The sequence below is a fragment of the Oncorhynchus nerka genome, linkage group LG9a (assembly GCF_034236695.1).
Source record: "Oncorhynchus nerka isolate Pitt River linkage group LG9a, Oner_Uvic_2.0, whole genome shotgun sequence".
NCBI lineage: Eukaryota > Metazoa > Chordata > Actinopteri > Salmoniformes > Salmonidae > Oncorhynchus > Oncorhynchus nerka.
This window is the reverse complement of record NC_088404.1, coordinates 29,648,414-29,672,630: the sequence shown is the minus strand read 5'-3', so window position 1 is coordinate 29,672,630 and position 24,217 is coordinate 29,648,414. Positions and strand designations below refer to the sequence as shown.

Here is a 24,217-nt window from a genome sequence, read left to right as displayed (position 1 = left end):
CTAACAGGGATGTTGACAAATTAGAGAGAAATACTTTTTTTTGTGCGTACGGGATTATTTCTGTGATCTTTTATTTCAGATCATGAAATATGGGACCAACTCTTTACATATTGCTATTATATTTTTGTTGAGTGTACTTCGGACCACAGATGGCACAGAGAACACCAGTATCCGTGCTCCAAAATGAAAAACAAAACAATGAACTCTCTAAACAGTTGACTGACTGTCACGACTTCCGTCGAGGTCAGTTCTTCTCATTGTTCGGGCGGCGTACGGCGGTCGACATCACCAGTCTTCTAGCCTTCACTGATCCACCTTTCATTTTCTATTTGTTTTGTCTTGTTTTCCCGCACACCTGGTTTGCATTCCCGCATTACTTGTCTTGCATATAACCCTCTGTTTCCCCCCATGTCTGTGTGTGGAATTGTTATGTGTACATGTATGTGTACTCCAGGCTGGTTTGAGCTGGGTTATTGTAACCCGTGTGTGTTTAGTTTTCTGAGTGCCGTGTTTTGCTCGCCTCAATAAAGGGCTCTGTTTGCTACGCATTTCTGCTCTCCTGCGCCTGACTTCCCTGCAGCCAGTTGCACACTCGGTTACACTGACAAAAGCAAACAAATCAATGGATTAATCTTATGCATTGGAATAAAGGCATAGGCTATTTTTATCAAACACATGGCAAACAACTGTCAGAAATTAGTAATTGCAATGAAAATCTATGCTAAAGGAGCTCAGCTGAAGCCGAAATGCAGCACTCCCGGGCTCCCGAGTGGCGGATTGTGTTCATTTCACTTGGAAGCTTAACTTTTCATATTTGGTGCGCACACACACACACACACACACACACACACACACACACACACACACACACACACACACACACACACACACAGTGAAATCACACCAGCCCTAATGTCTCCCCTTGTAAAACCCACAAAATTGTTAGGCTACTATCAAATGTATGGGGTCTTTGCAGGTGTTGAGCTTCATGCCTCACGGATGCCCAGCAGATGTGCTGCCACTAAGGCCTGGCAAACAGTCATTAGTAGAGGAAGGGGTTGGGCTCCCCTCAGAGATATGTGTTGTGCATTCCTGCATGGTCCAGCACTGACAGAGTGAACTCTTTTATTCACACTCTGAGAAAACACAACACATTTATCAACAAAACTCTGTCTCAGTAAACACAGTCTGTCTCTTTACACAGTATAAACACGATATAAAGGAGATAGAGCAACTAGCCCTCACAGTCTCACGTCAGAATTACACGTCATGTTTCTCAAACAGCAAATTTCAAAATGGCTGCAAACGTCGAAGTGTTTAAGTTTAAATTTAGGCATTAACTATGACATCTTAAGGTTAAGCGTTAACTCCAAATGGTTAAGGTAAGGGTTAAGTTTTGGAATAGGCTTAATATAAAAATCTCAAAAACAATTTTCTATCACTCGATTCCAATTTGCAACATTTGGAATCAGAGGCAGATGCTTATGCCCATCTACAACGCCCTACCAAAACCAAAACCTACTTGAAGGTAACAGCGGTCACTGTTGCACCTAGAGGCCGGTTTCCATCTCCCAACGTCCTCAGACATGGATGAATCGAATACTAACTTGTATCACAGGTGATGTGGCTGGATAGAGACCAACAATTCACAAGTTCGGCTTCTCACCATCTAACGAACATGTCGGAAGGGGTAGTAGTTGATGGAGCACTGTCAACTGTGGGACGGTATATATATATATATATATATATATATATATATATATATATATATATATATGCTCTATTCATTTGACGTTGCTACGCTGAACAAATCTTTGGCATGTAGCTTGCTAGCAGAGATTCAATGATGATGAGAGACAAGAACTTCAATAAATAATTGAATACATATCCAATAGGCGTACATAGGCCGCACTACGCTGGTAAATGAATTAAGAAAATTCTGAGAGTTTACAGTTTCCATGGTGAATTATTTGTTTCATGTTCATTGTTGGGATAGCTATCCTACTGACATTTTTAAAATGATACTTTGCTGCACAGGTCATAAAGGCAGACAGGTAGGTTTATACAACCCACAACTGTTGCAAACCAAGCAGTAGCATGGAAAAATAATGTGTACATGCTTTTTTCCCCAAGGAAGATGAAGTTGATGAATTTCCTGCCTGGACAGTGGAATTATGAGTTTAAAGGCCAGTTTATAATTGGTCTAATGACATGTCTGTAGACAATTAGAATATGACAAGTGTCACTGGTCAAAACGCATTTAATTTATACTCCGGAATGTCTGTAGACCGTCACTGCGATGATCTTCCTTGTCACACAGACATGAAAAAAGTATATTGTTGTGTTATCGAACAGCCACTGCAACCAGACCAAATCCTCCTGTGCGGGTGTCCTAATATTCTCAGATATATTTATCCACTTTTATTTCATCACAGTGTGAGTTATTTTCAGGAAGCTCGACATAACCTTGTAAATAATTATGATGTTGTGGGATTATTTTCCTCTAATAATGAATAAAAGTAGCTAAAGTTAAGACATTGACAGCTATGCTCATTATTTGAAATGGCTAGCCTAGTAGCTAACTAGATGGACTGTTAACCAGCCTTAACACTTCATGGTACTTTGCGTCCAGGATCCAAACAACCCGTTTTATAATCTTGTGTAATCCACTATATTCTTTAATCATATCAACGAGGATGACTCTTTGACAGTTTTTACCGCCCTAGCGTCTGTACTGCTGTACATTGCTGTAGATCAGTGAGTGTAGCAGACATGAGTCTGGGTGGGGTCAAGGTCCATAACCACGGGGGCTAGATTAGTCTACACAGACACTTAAAAGATGCCATAGAAATCACAGGCTCCAGTCACTGTCGCCTCCACCATGGATCCCCTCCAGACTGCTGCTGGTAGTGCACTTAGTACCGAGCTCTGCAGAATATGAGACAAGGACAAAGTAGACCTTCTACTGTAGTTCTTATAAAAGCATAGGGTTCATTGTTGCTACCTTGCCATCTAACCTAGATGTGTGAATAGAAAAAACGACTAGATACGTGAAAAGGTATTCAGCCACTGCTGGAGGATAAATGGAAGTTGGTCAAATTGTCAAAACGGAATGCTGTAAGGCTGAGACGTGTTGGCTTAAACAAAATACACGAACAGGTCAGAGACAAATACATTTAACACAGTTATTATGTTCATTCTATGGAATGTGGTCATTTATAGTGAGCATGCTTCTGATGCGGTCTGGTTAAATGTATGAGTAATTGACTCCAGTAACAATGCTGGTGAGGCAGGCTGAATGTGGAGCTTTCTCAAATATCCCTACATGCTCTTTAACCATTTATGCTGAAGTCTTAAATGCAGGGAGAGACAGGGAGGAAAGATCATTTAAGAAGAGAGAGCAAGAGAGAAAGAGGGAGAGAGAGACACGGTGTGACTGTGGTGAGGGTCATGCGACCAGAGTTGATGTAGAGTCTCTTGCGAACTCCATGCTTCTGCTCCTCGAAAACCTGGCCCAGGCGACCTCTCCCTCCCCACATCCCGGTCCATCAGCCACCCTGGGGAGCGGTCGAGGCGTGGGTCACCCCCCCCTCTCATCTGTACTTCTCTTATGCTATCTCTCTCAGTTGCTCTCCCTGTCTCTGTCCACCCATACCCCCGCCCCCATCCCTCCAAACGAGGCCATGCCGAGGAGGATGCTTGTGGTTTTCAGACTAGGAAATCCACCAAAATGTCAATATAAGTAGACACTATGAGTTATTCATTTTTAGTCAGGGAGAAGCAGACAGCCGGTCAAATCTGAAGACATCATACAATACAGAAGAGACGAGTATGGATGAGAACAAGAGTACTAGGCCACATGTGTTTTGAACACATAAAACCATCTGGGGGTTATTGAAGGGGAGGGACAGGCTTGTTGAGCAAGGGGCTGGTGTTTACATGAGTAATAGCATCATACTGGAATTATACTGGAATCCTGAGGTCATAGACATTATGTTAATAATGCATGCCCTGTGTAGACTACGCCCTGTTTAGACACCCCTCCCTGTTCTCACTGAGTAGAGCACATTGTTTTGTTGTTTTACATTTGCCGTAACCCTTCTTTTCAGGGTTACCACAGCAATAATATGTCAGCCAAAGAACAACGGATCCAAAACAAAGAGAATTGCAAAATCACTCATTGATTTTCCCAAACAAAGTATGAAAGCAGCGCCATTAACTGTCTTCACTTAGCACTGCTAATACATTTGACCTGGCCTCTTGTGTAATCCATTCTCAGAGTGATTAATATAGAATAGTATGCCATTCCTAAACTGTTCTTGGATGGCAGAGATTAGATTCTTAAGGAGAAGTGCAGATCTTCCCAGGAGTAGAATATAATTTATGAGTTCATTAATGTTACAGGGCCAGAGAGATGTGGGAACTGTTGTGAACTGGAGTGATATCTAACGGCATTCCAGGACATCTGTACATCCTGTCCAGCTGACTGTCCTCAAACAGACTCTCACAGATTAATCAAAGCCTCAACACTAAGTCACATACTCTGTGTGTGTGTATTTTGCTGTGTGTGTATGTGTGGGCTAAAACATAATAACATACTGCTGAGGTTGTTACCACGACAGACCTGCACAGCAACAGGACTTCGGGTCAAAAAGAGGAGCCAGAGAGCTTCTTAATAAATTGAAGAGTTCAGGCCTCATTGGCTGAATTTACACCTCATATGAAAACTGGAAACATGTATGTTGAAGTCTTTAATCCAGGCTGCTGCTCCTCGAAACCCCGAACAGGCGACCTCTCCCTCCTCATGTCCTGGTCCAACAGCCTCTCTTGGGAGAGGTTGAGTCGTGGGTCCCCCCTATTGCCCTCTCATGTGTACTTCTACTTTTTCCACACACAGCACACGCTCTTGCACACATGCGGGCTTACTGAGCGGGCCCTATTGGAGCCAGCAAGTTGTGTAAGGTGCGATTAGTTGAATAAGTCTGTGAGCTATTTTATCTTCATTTATAGGCTATTTGATCATTTATTTAGGGTGTATCGATCGACCGACAGCCTGTACAGGTCCGTACTGATGCACTCGTTTTTTATTTATTTTTTTAAACATAGTTCATAATTTAACATTTTAAATGTTTTTCTCTTTTGAGACTTTTGTGTGTTTAATGTTAACTGTTAATTTGTGATTGTTTATTTCACTTGATTTGGCAATGATAACATATGTTTCCAATGCCAATAAAACCTGAAGAGCGAGAGAGAGAGCAAGAGAGAGAGAGAGAGAATGGTCTTACTAAATGAATGTTCTTCATAATTTCTGGGTAACAATTACATTTCTTACTGTGATTGTTTTCAATTAAAAGGTTTGGAAAAAACTAAAATATCTTCTTAGCAAAGAGCAATTTCTCAAGCAAGAATTTGCTAGGGCTGTCTGGGAGTGGTCTGAGTGGGGTGGGGGGGTGGGGGGGGGACTGAAAACTAGATGTTATTACCAAATTAATGATGTCTGAATTAAAAGAAAATGACAAAACAGGCAGAGGAGGAAAATATGGATAGGATTTCCCCATTAAGTTAATTAATTTTGTAAATACAACTCCGGATCCAGTCTTCTCCATCACCCTCACTTTAATAAATACCAGCTATAGGCTGCCAGGATAATGGAATAGTTCCAAAAACTCCAAGCTAATACTTTAAAGTATTTGAAAGTGTCTGACTTATGTGTTTGACCCTGATGTACTGGTTGGTTCCCAGACTACAGGTACCTATATAACCAGTGTCCGGGCCCAGAGTGGAACGTCATGTGTCGGGGCTGCTGTGAGTACGACGTGATCCGCTGTAAGTGTCCCCTCCAAGGCACCCCCGTTGGCTACGCTGTGCCTTGCTGCCGTAACGCCCTCAACGAGTGTGACCCCTGCATCATCCACCCAGGTAAACATGTCCAACACACCACCATGCTGGCTCAAAACCTGGGATGTCTATCCATTTCGTTTTTTTTATCTGGTAAACCCGTGGAGGACTGGTTGAATGCATTCCTGCATGCTGTGTACTCAATTGTATTGACAACAACATGGTCAGATACATTATTCATTATTCATCATGAATTAATCATTAACATTTGGTTCATGCATGTGACCGACCAATACCTCATGAGCAGTGCTTAATTTGAGTCGGATACTGCCGGAAAACAAGATCCGGCACCTGTTCATTTTGGACTGTTTTATTCCGTAACCTAATTGGCCGGATCCGGTACCACTTGTGGCATGAAAAATTACTATCACTTTTTGCAATGTACAAGACCAAAGTTCCAGTTGTGGTGCCTCTTCGTTAATTCTCCTGCCCCCACAAAAGAAAACGTCATGTGAAGAAGATTTTCAGCCTGGGCCTAATATTCTATGAGTTGATTTGGGTTGAGCCGGCCCGGGTTTATGGTTTGCGAAACATTGCCTGCAACTCTCATCTCTCCAGCGTGTTGCACTTCATCATTTATTTCCTTATAGAATCAAAGCTGCGCGAAAGGTTCTGGAGGAACTGCAGCACCCCCTGTTAAATTCAAATACATTTGCCAAAGTCAGAAGTATTGCTGTCTGTTCAGAATCGCTGTCTGTTCAGAATGAAATCATTCAGAATAGCCTACTACACCATGAGAATCACTGTAATTTAGCCACAGAGGATCAACATCTTCTTTAAAAAAATAGCCTTTGTCGGAAAGATACTGGAAATCTGTCAGTGAAAATACAGCACGCAGACAAAACAGGCCTTTCGCAATATTTCAAATACAGTCGAGGGAAATCACAGGTTCGAAAGCAATGACTTCTGCTGAAAAGAGAAGACTACTGGAATTTATACCAAAATATTTGATCAACTTCCAAATATTGTTTTACAAAAGAGAGGGGGTAGGCTTTTGGCACGAGCGCATCAACAATTGCCAGTGAAACTGGAAAGCATTTTTAGGACTATAATTTCATCCTCATATTGTAGCCTACAATATAATGTCTCCACACACTTAGGCTTAGGCTATTGATGGATTCAAGACAAGGTCGTTTTTATTGATCTCAGATTCTGAGATTTTCAGTGCCATTTCCATCATTTGTGAAGTATTAAAAAAGATTCTGCCAAAGTCTAAAGTAAAATTTTTAAAAGGCCAACAATTTCCTGGACCATAGGCTACTAACGTTTTTCCCCATGTGTGCAACTTCTAAGTGCCTCTACTGTACTCTACTGCTTTATGCTACTACCGCAAATGCAATGATATGCATGCAATGCTATATAATAAAAGGTGATTTCTTTTCTTATGCTTTCTGATAGCTCAGAAGTTCCCAGGTCACCCCCCTTTAGCACTCACTTTTGTTCCGGCACCTTCTGATTTACAAATTATGCACTGCTCAAAAGGCTTCTTCTCTCCAAGCTGAGACCTTGAAACTGAGACACCCCTTTTGGTTCTCAAAACAATGTTCTGGGCGTACTTACAAATTGATTGTACTAATTGAGAGGATTCCTCCCAGGCACGATCAATCAGTCAGTTGCATGCAACCCAGTCTAATTGGTTATTAGAAAAGCACAAACATAACATTTTCCTTCACACCTCTATGTTTGCTCTCCTGTTGTATATTTACTCTGTGTGGGAGGTCTGTTGGCAATAACAAGGTTAATACAGCATAAATAACCTAAGTGAAAACGTATTGCTGAAAAAGCACAATGAGTAGATATATAATATTTCAACACAAGTTGTTGCATGAATTATTGACCTATGGGAATATGCTAATACTTTCTCTTTATCAACATATATTCTTAATCTGCTTCATCTTCAAATCACATGTACTCCTCGGCCTGAACTATTGGCCAGACACCCACACATTATTGACACATACACATGCACGCGCATCCCTTTCCACTCTGAGGATACTGTATGGAGGAGGAGACATGGTAAAGTCATGTGATGTTTACACTGATACCTGTTGGTGTTTACATGTCCTGCTGCTGCATCCCTGGCACCCATATCCCTGACTCCCAGCCTGTCCTTAGGATGTCTGCACTGCAGAGCACCACAGAACCCCCAAAGTGAAAATACATCTGAAACTCAGTCCTTCTGGGGTTTTTCTGGACATTTCTATTTCAGGAAGAACACATGTGTTTTTGTTGTTTAGTTACCCTGGTACAGTAGATGATGAGCCTGATGAGTTTAGCAGGACTGAGCTAAAAAGCAAACAGTCACTGAGTGGAGTAGAGTAGAGGTATGTGGCTGATTGTAACCAAACAGTCATTGGGAACGGTCAAACCAAGACTGTGACTGAATGCATCACCCTTATGGTGAAGAGGTTTTAGGTGTTTTAGTGTTCAATCAGCACTATATAACCTCTCACTCTTTGTCTCTTTCTCCTCACATTCACCCTCTTTCTTTTCTTTTCTCTCCTCTCTCTGTCTTAGGTTGCAGCATATTTGAGAACTGTAAGCGGTGTAACAATGGGACGTGGGGGCCCAGAGATGATTTCTTCGTCAAGGGGAAGTACTGTGCTGAGTGTCGACCCGGCTGGTCAGGCGGTGCCTGCTTGAGTGAGTTCACTCCTTCTCCCATATACCTCTACCCACATTACCTCCCAGCATTGTTACGGGTAAAACTCACCCTTAACCACAGATCTAGGATCAGTTTACCTTATTCCCCTAGTTCAAACAAAAACCATTAGGGGGATTAAATAATATATGACTCTGTATCAAGGTTATAGGCAACTTCTACTAGCTTCCCTTCCTTGCCTATATGCACATACCTTCTACCTTCAACCCAGTTAAACTGAACAATAATAGAAATGCTAAGATTGTACTGAATTATAGTTCATATAAAAAATCTGTCAATTAAAATACATTCATTAGGCCCTAATCTATGGATTTCATATGAATAGGAATACAGATACGAATTTGTTGTTCACAGATAATTAAAAAAGAGGTAGAAGTGTGGATCAGAAAAACAGTCAGCATCTGGTGTGACTCCATTTGCCTCATGCAGCGTGACATCTCCTTCTCGTAGTGGATCAGGCTGTTGATTGTGGTCTGTGGAATGTAGTCCAACTCTTCTTCAATGGCTGTGTGAAGTAACTGGTTATTGCCGGGAACTGGAACACACTGACGCACACATCAATCCAGAGCATCCCAAACATGCTCAAAAGGTGACAGTTCTACTGAGTATGCAGGCCATGGAACAATTGGAATTGCATCATGCTGAAACATGAGGCGGATGAATGGCATAACAATGGGCCTTAGGATCTTGTTACGTTATCTCTCTGCATTCAAATTGCAAACGATAAAATGCCATTTTGTTCGTTGTCCGTAGTTTATGCCTGCCCATACCATTACCCCACCGCCACCATGGGGCACTCTAGTCACAATGTTGAAATCAGCAAGGCACTCGCCCACATGACGCCATACACTTGGTCTGTGGTTGTGAGGCCGGTTGGACGTACTGCCAATTTCTCTAAAACAACATTGGAGGCTGCTTATGGTAGAGAAATGTACATTATATTCTCTGGCAACAGCTTTGGTGGACATTCCTGCAGTCAGCATGCCAATTTCACGCTTCCTCAAAACTTGTGACATCTGTAGCATTGTGTAAGCAAATGTGTGCACAAAATATTAGAAAAATAAGCTTTTTATGCGAATGGAACATTTCTGTGACCTTCCACGTTGTGTTTATATTTTTGTTCAGTGTACTATAGGAGAGACGTCTGGCACAACCGTATGTTTGGTGGATGAAAGCTAAATGCCTCAGGGTTTTATCATTCAATGAGCTGAAACAACAAGTCAAGACACTGTTAATCAACATCCTGGAATCTCACAATACCATTTGATATGTCATGTCTGGAGTATAGCTTTAACAATATGCAAATAACAAAATGTGCTGTGAGGCACAGGTAGAAAGACTTTTCATCAACAGCAGAAACTTGGCATGTGTTTGCGGCTCTGGGCTGCAGGCCTGTGGTTTCTGCGTATTTTGTATATTTTTTCCAGCCTGCAGTTTTAATTTGTCTCCCACTGGAAATGTATTCTTTTTTTCATGTATTTTTTATGTGCTATCTAGAAACTAAACGGTTCTTTGGCTGAGCCCATAGGAGAACCCTTTACACAGAGGGTTCTACATTGAACCCAAAAGTGTTCTACCTGGAACCAAAAATGGTTCTCCTATGGGGACAGCCGAAGAACCCTTTTGGAACCCTTTTTTCTACGAGTGTATACCATTTTCTTACTATGTAACTAGTAACCAACATACAATACCACAACTCTAGGATGCAATAACATAGTGTAATTTGTAAACATTTCTAAAAACATAATTCCAATTTGACATTATGGGGTTTTGTGTGTACTGTAGATCAGTGCCTTCAGAAGGTGTTCACACCCATTGAATTGTCGGACTAAAATTGATTTAATTTTATTTATTTAATATAAACGATTGAGTGGAATAAATTATATATACTGTATACACATTGTTGTCCTTAAGCCATTTTTCCACAACTTTGGAAGTATGCTTGTCCATTTGGAAGACCCATTTGCGACCAAGCTTTAACTTCCTGACTGATGTCTTGAAATGTTTCTTTAATATATCCACAGAATTTTCCTACCTCATGAAGCCATCTATTTTGTGAAGTGCACCTGTCCCTCCTGCAGCAAAGCACCCCCACAACATGATGCTGCCACCTCTGTGCTTCACGGTTGGGATGGTGTTCTTCGGCTTGCAAGCACCCCCCTTTTTCCTCCAAACATAACGATGGTCATTATGGCCAAACAGTTCTATTTTTGCTTCATCAGACCAGAGGACATTTCTCCAAAAGTATGATCTTCATCCCCATGTGCAGTTGCAAACTGTAGTCTGGCTTTTTAATGGCTGTTTTGGAGCAGTGGCTTCTTCCTTGCATGAGCGGCCTTTCAGGTTATGTCGATATAGGTTTCCTCCAGCATATTCACAAGGTCCTTTGCTGATGTTCTGGGATTTATTTGCACTTTTCGCACCAAAGTACGTTAATCTCTAAGAAACAGAACGTGTCTCCTTCCTGAGCGGTATGACGGCTGCGTGGTCCTATGGTGTTTATACTTGCATACTATTGTTTGTACAGATAAACGTGGTACCTTCAGGCATTGTAAATTGCTCCCAAGGATGAGCCAGACTTGTGGACGTCTGCAAATTTTTTTCTGAGGCCTTGGCTGATTTCTTTTGATTTTCCCATGATGTCAAGCAAAAAGGCACTGAGTTTTAAGGTAGGCCTTGAAATACATCCACAGGTACACCTCCAATTGACTCAAATTATGTCAATTAGCCTATCAGAATCTTCTAAAGCCATGACATAATTTTCTGGAATTTTCCAAGCTGTTTAAAGGCACAGTCAACTTAGTGTATGTAAACTTCTGACCCACTGGAATTGTGATACAGTGAATTATAAGTGAAATAATCTCTGTAAACAATTGTTGGAAAAATTACTTGTGTCATGCAGAAAGTAGATGTTATAGTCTTGGCAAGTCAGTTAGGACAAGACATTTGTGGAGTGGTTGAAAAACAAGTTTTAATGACTCCAACCCAAGTTTATGTAAACTTCCGACAACAACTATATATTTTTTTACATACATTTTTACACTAAAATATATTGTTTAGATACTGTAAGTATTCAATCCCCTGCGTCAATACATGTTAGAATCACCTTTGGCATCGATTACAGCTGTGAGTCTTTCTGGGTAAATCTCTAAGGGATTTGCAGACTGAACCAAGGTGGTAAGGTGAAAAGGTGGAAAGCAGACTGAACCAGGTTTTCCTCTTGGATCTTATCTGTGCTTAGCTCTATTCTGTTTATTTTTACCCAAAACTAAACTACATAGGCCTTGCCAATGACGAGCACACCCATAATATGATGCAGCCACCACCATACGTGAAAACACGTACTCAGTCATGTGTTGGATTTGCCCAAAACATAACACCTTGTATTCAGTATTACTTTAGTGCCTTATTGCAAACAGGATGCATGTTTTGGAATATTTTTATTGTGCACAGGCTTCCTTCTTTCCACTCTGTCATTTATGTTAGGATTGCGGAGTAATTACAATGTTTTGGATCCATCCTCAGTTTTCTCCGATCACAGCCATTAAACTCTAACTGTTTTAATACCACCATTGGCCTCATGGTGAAATCCCTGAGCGGTTTCCTTCCCCCCTGGCAACTTAGTTAGGAAGGGCGCCTGTATCTTTGCAGTAACTGTGTATATTGATACACCATCCAAAATGTAATTAATACCTTCACCACGCTCAAAGGGATATTCAGTGTCTCTTTTATTTGATTTTTTACCCATCTACCAATAGGTGCCTTTCTTTGTGAGGCCTTGTAATACCGCCCTGCTCTTTGTCGTGAAATACACTGCTTGACTGAGGGAAGTTACAAATAATTGGATGTTTTGGGTACAGAGATAGGGTAGTCCTTTACAAATCATGTTAAAACACTATTATTGCACACAGAGTGAGTCCATACAACGTATTATGTGACTTACTTTACTCCTGAACTTATTTAAGCTTGCCGTAACAAAAGGTTGAATACTTACTGACTCAAGACATTTTAGCTATTCATTTTTAATTCATTGGCAAACATTCTAAAAACATAATTCCACTTTGACATTATGGGGTTTTGTGTATAGATTTGTGTCACAAAATCTCAATATGATCAATTTTAAGTTCAGGCAGTAACAACAAAATGTGACCGACCTGCTAAATTCGGTCTTATGACGCAAAATTTGAAACTGTGTTTTTTACATTGGATAAAAGTAGAGACTCAGAACTAGACAATGTTATATCATACACTACAGTTGAGGAACAATGGAAAAGTAATTATTCTTTGAAAGTTGATACATTTGTAACCTTACTTGAATGTTTTGGTAAACCTACTGGAGAGCTCTCCTGTGTCTACACCCATTCAGCATTGTTCACACCCTCTTAAGCCTTAGTCTCACCCATCTCTTTAAGGATTCACATATGAGGCCAAGTACTGAACAACCAAAGATTTCAAGACTAAAGGCTGGTTTATACTATGTCTATTGACAGTTGTTGCAGTGAAATCATGAACATGCTATTGTCGTCCGACATCAAACTTGTCGTTTGTCAATTTGAAAAAGTATAAACACAAAAACTACAGGCTGCATGACATCAGCAGCCTGATGGTACAAAATAGCATAACTACTGTAGTGTATTTTAACACCAATAAATACACCCGTTTAAAATATGTATTTAGTGTATGTCAATCTAGCAAACCAGGCAACTAAAAGCAACTTTTCTAAACACTGTTTTGGTTTGTTTTTAGCTTGTTAGCTAGCTAGCTAATTTTAAGTTAGCTGGCTAGCCAGCTCCAATAATGACCATGCCATATAGCTGACAACGTCTTCACTTTAGCTCATTTGTCTTCATTATTACAGAAAATAAACTCACAACAAAATTATTATTCACAAGTTAATGGCGAGCCAATTGCAGAAAATAGCTTACGGGTGTGAGTGTGACGAAACAAAAGCAGGGCTTTCTTCAGGAGAATTTTAGAACTTGGACACTGTCTCATTGACCTAACGTTGTATTCTAATTTGACTTTGGTGCAGGTCACATTCTTCACATTACCGTCTCTGGTAAACACATACTATATCAAATAAAATCTAAGTTGATTTGTCACATGCACAGGTTACATAAAATGTAGTAAAATTGTTACTTGCTTAGTAGGAGTATTTTGTTTAAACATGTAGCTAGCTAAATAATTAACCATAATCCCAACTCATAACGTTACTACCCTCGATGAATCTTCAGGTTTCTAACCATTCAGGTTCAATTTTGGCTAGCTAGTTAACATTAGGCTATAACTAGCAATGCAAATGGCTCTGGGATACAACTAATATTACTAGACAGATCATACACATAACATTAGCTAATGAGCCAGCCAGCTAACATTAGCTAGCCAGCTAGCTATCTAACAGTAGGTTTTAACTTCAAATTAAAACGACTTTCTGACTATATTAGAAACGTATAATATCTGAAAATGTAGCTAGCTAGACTATCTTAATCATATATATGGATGGACCCTTCTCCCTCTCTATCACGAATGCCATGGTTGCCCTTAGTTTGAAGATGTAATCCGGAGCCAGGTGTTTTAGACAACAGCCTTCTCTGTGTTCTCTTTTCAACTCACTCTGCGTATTTGCAATCAAACGGCAGAATTTCCTTCATACCCTTAGCTATCATACTCTAAAAAAGTTTATATTCAAATGCCTCTCCTGTGAAGTAGTGAGGCGTGACATACACCTAGTTCACTGAAATGAGTCACAAATGTGGAAAAAGTCAAGGGGTGTGAATACTTTCTGAAGGCACTGTATGAGCTACACAACACAATGATTTACTTATAATGACTAGAAACTGGCCAAATTATCATTCAAATGATCAACTAGTATGCTGTTTTACAGTAACATATAATTACATCAAGAAATGAAAAGCCTATTGCATTGCATAATTATGTAAAGTGTGAGCTCTGAGTGGTTCTTTTCCTGTTTACAGAGTGTGGAGGAGTGATCCGTAAACGTCAGGGCCACATAGTCCTGGAGAGTTACCCCACCAACGCTCGTTGTGAGTGGACTGTTCAGGTGGACCAAGCATTCACCATCGATTTCAGGTGGGTGTGACCAAACATGTATTTGACCTGGGTTGTCTCTGAACTTCAAGACCGAGTTAGTTCACTGAACTTAAAAACCTCTATGGGATTGGTGTCCCCAAACCGGGACGGTTGAGCTAATGTGCGTTAATGTGATTAGCATGACGTTGTAAGTAACAGCAACCTTTCCAGGACATAGACATGTCTTATACGAGCAGAAAGCTTAAATTCTTGTTAATTTAACTGCACTGTCTAATTTACAGTAGCTAATACAGTGAAAAAATACCATACTATTGTTTGAGGTGTGTGCACAACAACATTTTTTTAATCAATTGATACATTCACCTCTGAAGGTAAATAATGCACTTACATTCAGTAAACTTGCTCTGATTTGAATCCTGAGGGTCCCAGTGATAAAATGTACCACAGTTTTGTTTGATAAAATCAATTTTTATATTCAAATGTAAGATCTGGGTCCTACAGTTTGAACCCCTGCTGCCTCCGGCTCCACACCCATCCCACCTAGCCATCTAGATGTGTGAAAGTTAGGGTAAAAGCTAATGATCCATCATGTATGACATTCGTGGGAGCGTGTACATTTAAATGTTATATTACCATATCATTTTTGTATTTTCTCTATAGTTATGTACTTAAAAATGTATAAATTTACCAATTTGGCACCTTTGGGCAGACTTGATACAAAATATTGTCCAGTATTATTGGATCAATCTGAAACTTTGCACCCACACTGCGGTCATCTAGTGGACAAAATCTTAATTGCACCAAAACTGCAATATTATATTATGGCCTTTCTCTTGCATTTCAAAGATGATGGAACAAAAAATATTTAGAAAACTCATGTTTTTTTTGTTTTTTATTATCTTTTACCAGATCTAATGTGTTATATTCTCCTACAGTCATTTCACATTTCCACAAACTTCACTGTGTTTTCTTTCAAATGGTATCAAGCATATGCATATCCTTGCTTCAGGTCCTGAGCTACAGGCAGTTAGATTTGGGTGTCATTATTGGCGAAATTGAAAAAAAGGGTCAGATCCTTAGGAGATTTAATTAATTTAAGCCTGGTGTTGCTAAATGAAAGCTAGTTCTAGCTAGTCAAGCATTGTGAAACAATCAGTGTCACTTAGTCATATTTTCCTCTGACCCGAAAAGGCTAGACTTTGGCCTCTCTGGTGACCATCTGTAATAGTTATTAATACTTGACCCATTTAAGACTAATTTAAGTTCAGTTTTCACAGTTCTATGAGAGGTATTTCATGGCCCAATGTCTAGACGAAGGTTGGAACCACACAAAGTCTTGAATAAAAGTCATTGCATTTCATTTATGTGATGTATTTTTTCCAAAATACATAAAACTTTTTGACAGGCAAGCATATATTTGAGGGCTTTTATGTTAAAAAAAAGCCACATTGAATATTGAGCTGCATTCAGTCTGTTGGCACAATACGTAGTACATACTGTAATAGCTTTGAGTGTTAAAATAAACAGATCCATAGTAAAAAAAATAGCATTCTTCACATACACATAAAGTTCCAGGTTAAACTACACAACCATGCCAAGCTCAGACAAGCTCCATGATCAGATGACAAATGTGTCTGCAAGTACAGTGAAGACATAAAACAGGTTTCCAGGCCCGCTTGGGCTATCGTCACATGACATGGTCTATCGACAGAAAGAGATTGATGAAATATCTCCAAGTGAAGAAATAGGGCCTCATACTGCTGTTTTATGTATTACATGACATACAAGCCACAGAAACCATGAATGAAATAGTGCTCTTCTCTGTTTCATGTTGCTCTGCTCATAGTTGGACTAGTGGAAAGTTATGAGTTTTGGCATCAGCCAGCTAAACCTTACTGGCAGGGCCATCTTCTATTTATTACTCACTACTCTTGGCTACATCACGCTTATTTATTGCCGTACTAATGACGGACAACAACACACTCAGCGAGTTACACAGCAACACACGCTGCACGCCAATACTTTTAAGGCCCTAAGATATTCCCGAAAACGAAAACCCAGGGTCAATTAGCACAAGCCCCTTTTTCTTTTTTTAACTAGGAAAGTCAGTTAAGAACAAATTCTTATTTTCAAAGACAGCCTAGGAACAGTGGGTTAACTGCGTTGTTCAGGGGCAGAACAACAGATTTGTACCTTGTCAAATAGGGGATTCAAACTTTCAACCTTTTTGTTACTAGTCCAACACTCTAACCACTAGGCTACCCTGCCGCCCTTGACCTAAGAGACTGTCACGCACTGACCTTAGAGATCCTGTTTATCTCTATTTGGTTTGGTCAGGGTGTGATTTGGGGTGTGTATTCTATGTTCTATTATTTGTATTTCTATGTTTTGGCCTGGTAGGGTTCTCAATCAGGGACAGCTGTCTATCGTTGTCTCTGATTGAGAACCATACTTAGGTAGCCCTATTTCCCACCTGTCTTTGTGGGAAGTTGACTTTGTTTATGGCACTTATCCTTAAGCATCACGGTTTGTTTTGTAGTGTTTATTGTTTTGTTCGGCGTCTTTTTCTAATAAAGAAAACATGTACGCTCCCCACGCTACACCTTGGTCCTCTTCATTCAACGGCCGTGTCAGAACTTCCCACCACAAACGGACCAAGCAGCGTGGTAAGGAGGAGCAGCGTGTTCAGGATTCATGGACTTGGGAGTAAATCCTGGACGGGAAAGGACCCTGGAGGCAGGCTGGGGAATATTGCCGTCCGGAACTGGAAGCAGCTAAAGCTGAGCGGTGGTGATATGAGGAGGCTAACCATCGAAGTAGGCACGAGAGGCAGCCCCAAAATAATTTTTGGGAGGGGCACACGGGGAGTGTGGCAGAGTCAGGATTCAGACCTGAGCCAACTCCCGTGCTTACAGTGGCGAGCATGTGACTGGTCAAGCACCGTGCTAAGGGGTGATGCGCACGGTGTCTCAAGTGAGCATTCACAGGCCGGCGTGCTCTGTGCCAGCGTCCCACATTTACAGGGTGGATGCCAGAACGGGTTGTGTCAGCTCTGCGCTCGAGACCGCCAGTGCGCCTCCGCGGCCCAGTGTATCCGGTGCCTCTGCCAAGAACTAAGCCTCCTGTATGTCTCCCCAGCCTGGTGAGTCCTGTGCCTGCTCCCAAAGCCAGGCCTCCATTCCAGTGATGATCCAAGGCAAGAACTTTCAAGTGATGATTCTTGGCACGAAGTCTCCAGTGATGATCCATGGCACGAAGCCTCCAGTGAGGAGTCATGGCACGAAGCCTCCAGCGACGGGCCGGAGCCCCCAGCGACGGTCTCCGGGCCGGAGCCCCCAGCGACGGTTTCCTGTCCGGGGCCCCCAGCGACGGGCCCCCAGGGACGGTCTCCGGTCCGAGACTTCGATAACACTTAGGGAAACTTGGTATTGTGACAAAGTCTGATTTAAAATATGAAGTAAAATTCTCCTTTATATGTTGAGCCAAAGATCTTAAATCTACCAATATAGATTGTAAACTCACACTCCATCCAAATCCTTGTTTTCTGTATTCCCTGTACTGTTTCCAGCTGGCATCACTCACTGTTCTGTCCCAACAAAAATCCAAGCTTGTTCATTAAAAGGATATACCAATATGTTTCTCTCACCAAGTATCCTATTCCCTTAAACTCCAATTAAAACAGGTCCCAAAGCCACACAGACCTATGGATGACCTTATATTCACAGGGAAAGCTGACGAAGCATGGTGGGAGTTGACATCAGTGTATTCACCAATCATACTATTCAGCTTGACAGTGTGACATTTTGAGTTAATAAGCAATCGTACATCAAAGACACTTCAACAACTTACAATCAATCACTTACAATCAGACCAGTGTTAATACAGTCAGTCACACATGTTTGATTTGATGACTGATTCTGAAGAATGAGATCAGATATTTACAGGCATCAAAACACACATACCAGACATTTTTCCACTGTGTTCAAAATATACAACTCTGATGGAAAACTGTGGGGATCCGTATTGAGTGTTATGTGCAAATGTACTCTTAAAGGGTGAACACATCAAGTATCCCTAAGATGTTTCTAATAGTACTAAAGCTTGACTAGTAATATAGTCAATATGTTTTCTATAACTGGACATGTGTTAACTCAAACATCTGTCGTTGTAAAATGTATGTCTGAAATATGTTCTGTTTTCGCAGCCCGTGTCACTAACAATTGTATCGTCATATCTTACATTTTTGATCTTAGCTCAAGTGCATGATTGTCCCATTAGTAACAATTGTAGCTTTGTTGCCTCAAATTGGATAGCATTAGACATGATCTCAGCTGAAAGCCTTGCAGATACATTTTTTATAACGACTGAGTCCATTTTTATTTTTAGCATTGATCTCTTTCGCAGGCGAGGGAAGCTTAAAAAAAGATGACTGTATGAAAAAGTACTCATCAGTGTTGCCTTCGTGAAAAGATTCCATATCCGTAACAGATTTCGCTTTCACCACAACGGGAGGAATTTAAACATTGAATTCTCACCTCCATTTAAAAGGAAGTGAGTTGTGCAAAGTAGTGGAATCACTGTTCCAATCACTACTGCTGGCTGTAGTAAAAGTCAGGGGTGTGAGATGGTGCCAGCCAGGATGGCAGCACCAGTAAAGCCAGGTAGGCAGAGCGCTCCAGTAAAAACAAGGGCTCTAGCAGGAAAGAAAGAGAAGCCTCCCTACTCAGAGTCAAGGGGGGCAACGAGGTGCAATAACACGCCATTTACATCAGGTTTACTCTGTATACCACGTGAGAAACCTCTTAATTAGTTTTAAATGGAAAATCCAGGCCTGGCTACTGCAATGAAAACTTTCTGGCTGGAATAAACAGAGGAGTGACAGGATGAGTGAAAGGTAAAAGTGACTAGCTGAAACAAACCGTGCCAATTGGCTTCCGTATACACACCTTTTTAATGTCACTGCAAGAGAATAGGTACGTTCTCAAAATACATACTTTTTTCACTTGCAATGTTTTAGCTGTAGACACATATATTTCCAGGTTAATTCAAGGTGTGGAGATCAATTTATGTGGATTTGTGTCGCAAACCAACCCCCAAACCCTATACTCCCATTAGTACTTCACATTGAGGTAAACTGTCCATACCACTAAATAAACTCAGTAATAAAATCATTTAGAACAGTCTCCCCAAGATACTTCTAACCAGCTCCCTCCCTCCCTCCCTCCCTCTCCACCCACAGGTTTATGATGCTGAGCCTGGAGTTTGACCATTCCTGTCGCTACGACTACATCGAGGTGCGTGATGGTGACAGTATCAACTCTCGTGTGATTGGTCGGTTCTGTGGGAACAACAGGCCTGCTCCAATCCAGAGCTCTGGCAACTCCCTACACGTCCTGTTTGTAGCCGATGGCTATAAGAACTTTGACGGCTTCTTCGCCACCTTCCAAGAAAGCTCAGGTAGGAACAGTACCTCCCAGAGTAGATTTTGTACCAAAAGTTGGCAAATTGATGAATAAGATCTGGGAATATATTGTGGTTTGCAAATATCCCATCATAAGTTGAGAAAGTTTAGAAAAATACTTGAGGGCTTCGGTAGCAACCTGAATGTTAACTTATGGCTGTTATGATAACTAAGCAGAGCACACCCTTATCAAACTCATTCCAGGGAATCCCTGCTTGGCAGCCTAAGAGAGAAACCACATAAGTACCAACTTAACCTGTCACTCAGCTCCTCATTCAAACCCAATCACCATGAACACACATGGTAACATAGTACTCCAAGCACTCTACTCAAGCCACAAATACATACCACAAGATACTGTACATTTTGGGGATGGGTGTTGGAAGGTAGGCGTGAATTGAAACACCAAAGCATTTTCTCACCTATATACAGTTCATACATTTTTTGCCATATCCCCAAAATAAACAATCCACTACAAACTTTGACTGTATTTCAGATGAATACTCAGGACAGATCAATGGTTCCTCTCCTGGTCTCCTTTGTTTAGTGCAGATGAAGGGTGGGAGCGAGGAAAGCCTGCAATTATTTGTATATTTTTTAACTACTGTTATGTAGCCCATGTAACGTGTCTAAGCATCCTTCCTGCTCCTTGTGTTTTCAGCATGCAGCTCCTCCCCCTGTCTCCATGATGGAACCTGTATCCTGGACACGTCCCAGTCCTACCACTGTGGCTGTCTGGCTGGCTACACTGGACAGCGGTGTGAGAATGGTGAGTACACTAAACTTTGGGTCAAACTATTCACAGAGGTGATGTGACTTGTGTTACTGGTGTCTTCGAGCTGTACAGTACAGTTAAAACAAAGTCCTCAGACAACAAGCATGTAGAATGTTCTATTCTAAGTTAGAATTCTCCCATGACCATTTCTTCAGAGAGTACAAATAGTGCTTACAACAATGAGTAAGTCACATTCACTGATCACCTCCCTATTCCCTACTGGTCACCTCCCTATTCCCTACTGGTCACCTCCCTATTCCCTACTGATCATCTCCCTATTCCCTACTGGTCATCTCCCTATTCCCTACTGGTCACCTCCCTATTCCCTACTGATCATCTCCCTATTCCCTACTGGTCACCTCCCTATTCCCTACTGGTCACCTCCCTATTCCCTACTGATCATCTCCCTATTCCCTACTGGTAACCTACCTATTCCCTACTGATCATCTCCCTATTCCCTACTGGTCACCTCCCTATTCCCTACTGGTCACCTCCCTATTCCCTACTGGTCACCTCCCTATTCCCTACTGATCATCTCCCTATTCCCTACTGATCACCTCCCTATTCCCTACTGGTCACCTCCCTATTCCCTACTGGTCACCTCCCTATTCCCTACTGGTCATCTCCCTATTCCCTACTGGTCACCTCCCTATTCTCTACTGGTCACCTCCCTATTCTCTACTGGTCACCTCCCTATTCCCTACTGGTCACCTCCCCATTCCCTACTGGTCACCTCCCCATTCCCTACTGATCATCTCCCTATTCCCTACTGGTCTCCTCCCTATTCCCTACTGATCATCTCCCTATTCCCTACTGGTCACCTCCCTATTTCCTACTGATCATCTCCCTATTCCCTACTGGTCACCTCAACTATTCCCTACTGGTCACCTCCCTATTCCCTACTGGTCACCTCCCTATTCCCTACTGATCATCTCCCTATTCCCTACTGGTCACCTCCCTATTCCCTACTGGTCACCTCCCTATTCCCTACTGGTAACCTCCCTATTCCCTACTGGTCACCTCCCTATTCCCTACTGGTCACCTCCCTATTCTCTACTGGGCACCTCCATATTCCCTACTGGTCACCTCCATATTCCCTACTGGTCACCTCCCCATTCCCTACTGGTCATCTCCCTATTCCCTACTGGTCATCTCCCTATTCCCTATTGGTCACCTCCCTATTCCCTACTGATCATCTCCCTATTCCCTACTGATCATCTCCCTATTCCCGACTGGTCACCTCCCTATTCCCTACTGGTCACCTCCCTATTCCCTACTGATCATCTCCCTATTCCCTACTGGTCACCTCCCTATTCCCTACTGGTCACCTCCCTATTCCCTACTGGTAACCTCCCTATTCCCTACTGGTCACCTCCCTATTCCCAACTGGTCACCTCCCTATTCCCTACTGGTCACCTCCCTATTCCCTACTGGTCACCTCCCTATTCTCTACTGGGCACCTCCATATTCCCTACTGGTCACCTCCATATTCCCTACTGGTCACCTCCCCATTCCCTACTGGTCATCTCCCTATTCCCTACTGGTCACCTCCCTATTCCCTACTGATCATCTCCCTATTCCCTACTGGTCACCTCCCTATTCCCTACTGGTCACCTCCCTATTCCCTACTGGTCACCTCCCTATTCCCTACTGATCATCTCCCTATTCCCTACTGGTCATCCGCCTATTCCCTACTGGTCACCTCCCTATTCCCTACTTGTCATCTCCCTATTCCCTGCTGTCATCTCCCTCTCTAGCCCTGTGCAATCAGCAGCTGGGGAAACTATGTCCCATGTCGACAGATGGACTATAAACCACTATGACCACCTGACAGAATTCTGACTTCATGAAACTGCACCTCACCATCTGAGTTTACTGTATGTATGGATTGTAAACATCCTGGAGAGAAATACCTTCCTTCTGTCCACAGCTCCACCACAACCCTGCTTCTTTATGGCCGTCTGAACTCAGGCCTAGGTTCCCCCCCCCCGGGGCCAAGAGCCTTGTCATTTTTTCAGGGCTAAAATTGAGTCTATACAACTAATGTTGAACAAAACTGCTTCTATAATATGAGGCAGATTTTCCATTGGATGAGAGGAGATCATGAAACGCATGGGAGAAGTGGAGGGATGGAATCTCATCCATCTGGTATTCCCGTGAGGAGGGATGGACTGCTCGTTTGTGAGGTAGATTTAGGATAACACTGATGTCGTATACAACCTTTGTCAGAATGACATGATTTCAAGAAAGGATTCTTTCCTAACTCTGTATATCTCCGATGCAGTCTTTATTTTAGACTAAGAATATTGAACCATAGTTTCCGAGACGTTGACAGGACTTAGTGGTGAATTAATTGTGCTTCTTTAAATCATAACATCCTCTGTTAGCATTCCTTCACAATGGCACTACGACTCATCCAAATGGAGAGAGCCCAGTGGGAGATATACTGGGGGGGGCAGGCAGGCAGGCAGACAGGCAGACAGGCAGGCAGGCAGACAGGCAGACAGGGATGAGAGGACTTGGGTGTTTTTCCAATAAGAAAATGACTCAATAGGGTTGTGCACATTTTTTCATTTTCCATGTCTGGAATTCCAAGCGAATTTCCCCTCCCGTCCCACGTGCGGCTCAACTGAATGGTGGAAACACTGGAAGGCAGGGAGACAGTGATTATAAGGAGGGTTCCTCTGATGGTTTTGGACTACACTGCTATCAGACCACGGCCAGAGAGAGGGAGAGAGGCATGGGGCGGGTCCTGCAATGCTATGCCCCAATAGCCACAGTAAGGCGAGAGTGATATAGAATGAACATAATAAGTCTGTGTAGGTGTGTGTAGGTGTGTGCATGTGTTTGTGCAGACATGTGTGTGATTGGTATTTAGCTTGGTTCCAAATCAGAGAGAGGGGACCCAATGGTGAATTACAAGTTGATGTGTGCTATTTGTGTCAATCAAGTTCTCTATTTCACAGTCGGGCATTGTCTGAGCATTTACACACTATTCCATTCCAGTCGACTAGCCCAAGCCGCATGCTACTAACCCACATCATAAAAACACCCACTACCTTGGAAAATGGAGCAGTTTAACTAAAGCTTCTTTTTACTGGGAGTTTTCTATTTATTCCTCCGTTACAGACAATGTGTTAACATTCCCTTCTGAGCTGTTCTCACTCTTACCAAGCCTGCTGAAATGATCTATTAATAAGGCGCTAAGATGTGGAGGCTGTATTTATAACTTCTAGCTACTCAAAGAAGTAATGCTGAGGAGGAAGAATGGGTTTGTGAGCTGTGAACTGGGTTCTGAGAGCCCTGAAGCTGTAGGTGGCTGTTCAGAAGGAGGTGTGTTAACACTAGATAATATTGTACTAATACCGCA

General features: G+C 41.9%; 1 protein-coding gene across 2 annotated transcripts in view; it reads left to right on the top strand.

Moving 5' to 3' along the window:
- LOC115134158 (inactive serine protease PAMR1) overlaps positions 1–24,217 on the top strand; it is a 45,426-nt gene that overhangs the window by 11,104 nt on the left and 10,105 nt on the right. For both annotated transcript variants that reach the window (XM_029667848.2, XM_029667847.2), the window contains exons 2-6: positions 5,743–5,919; positions 8,416–8,541; positions 14,536–14,650; positions 19,851–20,068; positions 20,734–20,841. In XM_029667848.2, the coding sequence (XP_029523708.1) occupies positions 5,743–5,919; positions 8,416–8,541; positions 14,536–14,650; positions 19,851–20,068; positions 20,734–20,841 (744 nt within the window). The remainder of the gene's footprint in view (positions 1–5,742; positions 5,920–8,415; positions 8,542–14,535; positions 14,651–19,850; positions 20,069–20,733; positions 20,842–24,217) is intronic.